The 6,692-nt window shown below is 49.2% G+C and overlaps 1 protein-coding gene across 2 annotated transcripts; it reads right to left on the bottom strand.

The window, feature by feature from the left end:
* Positions 1–1,130: 1,130 nt before the first annotated feature.
* On the bottom strand, positions 1,131–6,193 carry slc35a3a (solute carrier family 35 member A3a). 2 transcript variants are annotated; one of them, XM_037469554.2, is made up of 8 exons: positions 5,776–6,193; positions 5,351–5,632; positions 4,925–5,079; positions 4,717–4,839; positions 3,796–3,985; positions 2,937–3,055; positions 2,518–2,651; positions 1,131–2,392 (listed from the first exon to the last, which is right to left on the bottom strand). In XM_037469554.2, the coding sequence occupies exons 2-8, from the start codon at positions 5,610–5,612 to the stop codon at positions 2,302–2,304; spliced, it is 1,074 nt and encodes a 357-aa protein (XP_037325451.2). In that variant the 5' UTR covers positions 5,613–5,632; positions 5,776–6,193; the 3' UTR covers positions 1,131–2,301. The 2 variants fall into 2 exon arrangements, with proteins under 2 accessions (XP_037325451.2, XP_037325452.2); XM_037469555.2 differs by having other exon boundaries at positions 5,423–5,632; positions 5,776–6,192.
* Positions 6,194–6,692: the final 499 nt, after the last annotated feature.

Here is a 6,692-nt window from a genome sequence, read left to right as displayed (position 1 = left end):
GTTTAACGTGTTTACAGTGAAAGCGGGTTCTTAGCAGGGCCGGGTCTAGACAGGCATGTATGAGGGGGCACAACATTTATTTGAGGGGGCCAGGCCCCCTCTTGCCCATGCCTAGACCCGGCCCTGGTTCTTAGAGACGTGTTGAAGTACAAGCGCCCCCCCCCCCCCTCGTGTTGGGTAGGAAATGAATGGCCAAATACGTGGTGTTTTTCATTTTTGTGGGGTACAGTGGTACTGGGTTTACACCGACAACACGTCTTCGGTGCCATTATCTTTTATAAAAATGTGTTTTTGACGAAGACTCGCAGAATAACGCGTCACGCTCTGAAAACGTTGCGTGTGAATCTATTTGTCGTGTTTGTGTACATTCGCGCACTCCGCTCGTTCCAGATGAAGACAGAGATGAAGAGAGACGGAACCCACGCTGCTGCTCATTACTCCTGGTGCAAACCGAACCAGCCTTGGTGTACGCACACACACGCACACACACACACACACACACACACGTTTGAACAATGTGCCGATAGTGGCGATGACACGCGCCCACGACGACAATCAAGGGAAACATCTAGGAGCGGCAAACGGGAGAGTTCAAAGTATTTACAAAGCTTCTTTTTTTTTCTCACAGGTTGCCCAAATTTCAAAATAAAATGACGAGAATACGTTTTTACTTGACCAGTGTCTTTTACAGCAACAGATGTGCCTGAGGAGTGCGATGGTGACATTGGTGTAAAATGGTCTGGGCAGTGGTGCTTTACTGCGTCGTGACGTGAAGAAGATGAAACCGTTACGGTCCGTTCTCTCAGACTGTCTGGCTTTTTGCATGCAGTGATTTTAAAGTAATTAAAACAAATGCCAAAAATATCCAAAGGGTGTGAATTGATTCATGTCGCGTGGTTCGCAGTTCAAAGGCGACGTGCCAAGGGATGCATTATTCAAGGTAGACTTGTTATTGTGCAATAAAATGATGTGGAATCTGACAGTGACTTTTGAACAGCTCCGGTCACAATATATACGTTTAAGAACATTTCATTAGTGCAGAATAGTCAGAGTCCACATGACTTTTGATTAAGCTTTTCAAAAGGTCATTGGGTTCGAGTGTAGAAAAGACACAAGAAATTTAACACCGCCCAGAAACATTTGTCTTTTATGTAACACTCAGATATTGTTGATCAAATAATCGTTATTATACCCGCGTTATCCCAATAAAAAATAAAATAAAATCAAACCAGAAAAACAGAACGTACAAGATGTAAATCACCAGTAAATGTTATGACATGACAATAAAGAGCTGGATGTTTATAAACAGTGGCTTTGAAAAGTCACGTGAAATCCTAATTAATAAATTAAAAAGCCAACTCATTTAGATTTAAGATAATAACTTCAATGGTGGTGATTATTTACGCCCCAGGTTAACACAATTTCAAATAATACAAAACAATCTTCACCACATAATCACAATGGCTTCAGAAATCAAATATATATCCAAAGAGTAACCCCTGTTTCACCCGATGATCGATCCAATTAGAGTTATTTCCTTTGATCCGTAGTCACAGATGACGGTAAAGCATCCGCTCCACCAGAGACGCCCGCACCGTGGTCCTGTCACCGGGCGGAATCAGAGCCATCCCAAAGCCTACTTGTTGCCTGGCAACCAGAGCCGTTATTCAAAAATACCTGGGTGAAATGTAACACGGAAGCCGACACTCAGGAAACGACACCAGTCACGGTGAACGATGCGGCCGGTGTAGAAGGAGAAGTGAATTTTCTCTTTTTCGCATCGTGAGCCTGCGGGAGAAGGCCCAGTCGGGCCCCCGGCGCGGTTGTAGCTTGTGCCGTCGGAAGTGGCTTCAGGGCACGGCCACACGTGTGCAAATGCAGGTCATTTTCCCCCACTGAATGCGTTGTGAATGGAGGTCTAATTGTGCCCCTGCGTGACCCTGAGAGGAAACTACGGCGAGAGGAGAGTTTTTAAGGGAAAAAATGGCCTAAAAAAAGGGGTGTGTTTTTTCAGACCTCAAAGTGGGACAAAAACAAGAGTGTCAAGTGTCTTAAGCGCTGCACCTCAGGGAGGTGGATGAGAGTCGCACCACCCGCTCCACAAACATCTGCCTCTTCGGGCTCCAGTCGTTGAGGGAATGTGACCGAAGACCAGCAGCCAAAAATCTCTCTCCGGATCTACGGCATCGCCGCGTTTCTCTCTCTCTCTCTCTCTCCTAGTGGCTCGTCCCTCCGCTGAGGCCCCGCGTGGCGTGTGAGGCCCGTCGCTGTCAGGCGCCCCCCCGCCCCCCACCGAGTGTCCTACGCCCTGCTGGGGTTGGGGGCCGCCCGGCCTTCGTAGCCGTAGAGGAAAGTGGCCGCGATGACCAGAATGGCCCCAGCGAAGAACACGCTGTGGACGACAGAAGGCGACATTTGAGGGGGGGGGGGGGGGGGGGGAAAGGAGGAGGAAGGGGGAAGAAAAGGAGATGGGAGACAGAGGGAGGGAGGGGGGGGGGGGCGAATGGGCCGCCTTACCCGGTGGGGTCGAAGTCCTGCAGCAGGAAGTAGGATATGAGCGTGGACAGGATGATGGACAGCGACGTGGCGAAGCCCTTGAGGATGTTGTCTGCGTACTTGATGACCGCCGCTATGACCAGACCCCCCAGCGCCTGGAGAAGCAACAAACACACGGACGCAGATGGACAAAGGCATGACCCCAGCAGTCCGAGGGGGGGGGGGGGGGGGGGGATTCACAAAGAGCCTATATTTTTAACCCAAAGCTTTTTTTTTTTTTGTTAATGCCACTTACGTCTTACAGACCACGCCCCCTTTTCTAAACTCTGCTTCCACATTGATCTCAGCTGCTACATTGTAGAATGTGATCGCCTTTCTAAAAGCTGTTGTGGTGACAGATAAAAAACACTTCCTGTCTGCAGGACCAGCGCCAGCCTTACCTGCAGCGCCACCACGGCCCAGGTGACCGCGTTGTAACCCTGGAACATCCCCGATTCCCTCACCCTGTCTCCGTCGTAGGCCAGCATCCCAAAGAGGCCGAACACCAGGCCGAAAAGCCCTGGAAAAACACACGGCATGTGTTAAAGGTTCCCGCCCCGAGGCCTCGTCAAAATAAAAGCTCAACGTTTTACAGTTCAGTTTAATACTGCGGAGACGGCTGCGTTAAAACAGAAGTATCGGAGCAGGATAATAATCAAGGCGTTACCCTACTAACATGAAACGGTATCAGTTACAATGTTTCCTGTCTTCATGCCGAGTGAAAAAAAGACACTCCAAACAAAAAAGCTGATTAAGCATTTCCTTGAAATTGTCACAAACTATTTCCTATAGGCCCTGTACTTACCAAATAAGTCAAACTAACAAGCATTTTCATTTCCCACTAACATGCTTAAAGGATTGGTTTCCCTTTGCCTTTTTTTTTTTTTTACATTTCTTCGTTTCACAAAAAAAAAACAGCAAAAACCAAACGCAGCATCTTCCTCCTCTGCTCCGACATTTAAAAGCAGCTGGAAAAACTCAAGAGCTCGCGGCGGGAATCGCAGGAGACGTACCACAGGCCTCACGCGCCCCGGGGCAAAAACAAACTAGACGGGAACATTTATCTCAACAGAAACATGTCGGGAGAGAAAAAAAAAAGAAAGAAAGAAAGAAAGAAGCCCAGCTGGCTCTCTGCAGGAGTCCCTTCAGAAACACGGCGCCTTCTTTCGATTCGCTTTCCCGGCGTCTCACCGCGTTGATTCAGATCGTCGCAAACTCCAAATTTCACAAAAGAGAGGAAAAAAAAGGCGGAACACGGACCGAGCTGAATGTTGCGGATCCAGACGCTCTGCTTGCTCTCCTTCAGGATCTTCTCGAAGTAGACGCCGGCGAAGCCGCTGGAGCAGCACGCCACCAGAACCGCCGCCACGCCCACCAGCTGGGAGCCCGAGGGGGGGGCGTCCTTCTCGGGGGGAGGCGCCGCCGCCGCCGCCGCGGACTCCGAGGGCCACTGCCGACACGAGGGAACCAATGGGGCGTGAGATGAACCTTCGGGTCATTTAGTAGGCCTTTTGTCCTAAATGGGTCGTGGTTTTCATCAGCAGGTCGAAGATGAAGCTTTGACGTCGTCACAATAACGATAAAATGAAAACAGAAAGCATCCTGGACACTCGCAACAGCAAACAAACAGACAAATGTCAACTCTCTAAACATAAAAGCAACCAAAGGGTGAAACCATCAAATAATTTTTTTTTTTTTTTTTTTTTTTTTTTTTAAGTGACGAAAACCCATTATTGTGGCTCGTGTAGCTGTTTGCCAGCATAACATTTAAATTAATAGTTTATTACTAAAATTAAATGAACTAATCTCAGTTTACAATGAATTCCTGAAGAGAAACAAAGACACTTTTCCATAGGAGGGGATACAAAACAAAACTCGTCAGCTGGTCGTCTAAAGTATTCTCCTATGAATAAATATACCAACGAAACTAAAAGTCGGATGAGGACTGGAGCCGCTGCACTTTGCCTTCGCATGAACCCACAAACAGAACTTTCTGGAACAAGAAGCAGCCTCTGCCTGCCGCCTCGATCCTTCCCCGCCGAGTGAGAACTTGCAGCGATGTGGAATCCATACGCAGGTATTTAACCAGATTTGAACCGGTATATAAACTCAACTAGCCGGTATCAGGAATAAAGAAAATAAAATAAAAAAAAACCAGACAGACAGGACGCGGGACCGTACCTGCACGAGGGCCACTCCCGCCATGAGAACCAGCAGCGAGAGCCACTGGTAGACGCCCAGCCGGCGGCCCAGCATGGACACAGAGAACAGGGCCGTGGTCAGGATCTTCAGCTGGTACGTCACCTGACGGGAGGCAGGAGAAGAGACGTCAGGTGTCCGCGCCGCACGCCGAGCGCCGCGCGCCCGGGTGACCTCTCGCAAGCCGTACCTGGTAGGTGGCCGCGTCCAGGTTGGACAGGGCGACGTACAGCAGGTTGTTCTGCAGGGTGTAGATCCCAGAGGGGATGGCCAGCTTCAGCGTCTCTATCGGCTTGTGGGCGATCTCCTGCCGCAGAATGGCGTTCAGAGCTCGCATGCTGTAATCTGAGGAGGGGCGACAGCGAGTCGATTACGTTTCATGAACAGGTAACCCTGTTCATGAAGTAGGACAGTGTGATCCAACGGATTGAAATTTCCCCCCGATTCATTTATTATGTTTCAGTAGATACGGGAACCACCGGGTCCACTGAGTGAGGAAGGTTTTACCAGATTGAAATAGTAGTGTCGCCTATTTTAAGTTGCTGAGAAGCCGCTGGGTTTGTTTTTTCTAATTCACTGTTGACATCAACCTTTTTTTCCAGGTAATATTTCTCACGTTTCTGGGTCAGGTTAAACCGCAAAATGATGACGATCGCTATCGGGACAACTTGCATCAGCGCGCACTCACTGTGCTCCTTGAAGACCAGCAGCACGCAGGCGAGGATCTTCATCATCTCGGCCACCACCACAGCCGAGGAGGCCAGGTACCGCGGGCCCTCGGCCTGCAGGGTGCGGGAGTACCGCATGGTGAGCACCAGGGACGTGGTCTGGAACACCAGCACGCCCAGAGAGAGGTACTTGAGCCGGGCAGAGGCCATGACCCGTGGTCGGTGTGAGGCTGGACACAGAAATTAAATGACGATGAACAACTACAAAAAAGGATACTGTTCAAATATGGGGAGGGAAGTGAATACACGTGGGGAGTTAAATGAGAAATAAAGAGGATAAAAGACTCAGTGACATGAAGACATTTAAACTCACCTCTTCCTTTACGGTCCGATGGAGCTTTTTTTGAAGCTACTATGATTTGTCTCTATAAGCACCACCTTCCTGCAGCTCTCTGCGTCTCCGTGTCTCCGTGTCTCTGTCCGTCGGGCACACGGACACCAGGTGCTCGGGAGGCTCAACCCAGCTGTCACAACAGCAGTCCCGGGCTGGCGTCACATCGACCCCGGGGCTGAATATCCACTCGGAACTCCGCCGTCTCCTACCGGGGCTTCCGCAAAAACCGCTCCATCGTTCCGCCCGCCCGAGTCTCAGCTATCGACCGAAGGGAAAAGTAAACTACCTCGCGGAAGTCCGCGCAAGGGGCAGAAAACAAACAAAAATCCCCAGCATGTGAGATCCGGGAACGACTTCCGTGTACTGGTTTTATTCTACGTGTTATTAGCGACGCGGCTCGTGCGCCACAGCGCCCCCCGGCGGACAGACGGTCGCACTGCGGCACTCGAGTTTACCCGACCGCGGCTTTACAGGAGTACTAAACATTTAAGAACGACGTAATGCTCTCAGTTGAGTCAACAGTTAAGTGGACATCCGGTGGAAATTCCTGTATCATGTAGTTTGATGGTGCAGAAATGTGTAAGTATATGTAATGGTGCAAAGTAGTCTTGTAGTCATTTATTTTATTATTATCGGTATCTTAACAAAAGCTGTTGCCGCTATGTAACTGGTTTTAAGTGGGAAATGCTGAACTTGTCTCCCAAACACAATGGATTTTACATATCACAAAGATACAGACTTATAGTAGGATATAAAATATTGAATCCAAGGCCCTGAAATGCCAATCAGTAGGAGTTCAGACCCCGTTGTGTTGTTTTTGGAAAAAAGCACCTGCTCTATATCAAACTATCTGTCAAATCTGTATTTTGTACCCCGAGGAAGCAAAGTCAAATTAA

This window comes from Pungitius pungitius, chromosome 7 (genome assembly GCF_949316345.1).
Source record: "Pungitius pungitius chromosome 7, fPunPun2.1, whole genome shotgun sequence".
Taxonomy (NCBI): Eukaryota; Metazoa; Chordata; class Actinopteri; order Perciformes; family Gasterosteidae; genus Pungitius; species Pungitius pungitius.
The sequence above is the reverse complement of the archived record's forward strand: the minus strand, read 5'-3'. Positions and strand labels throughout refer to the sequence as shown.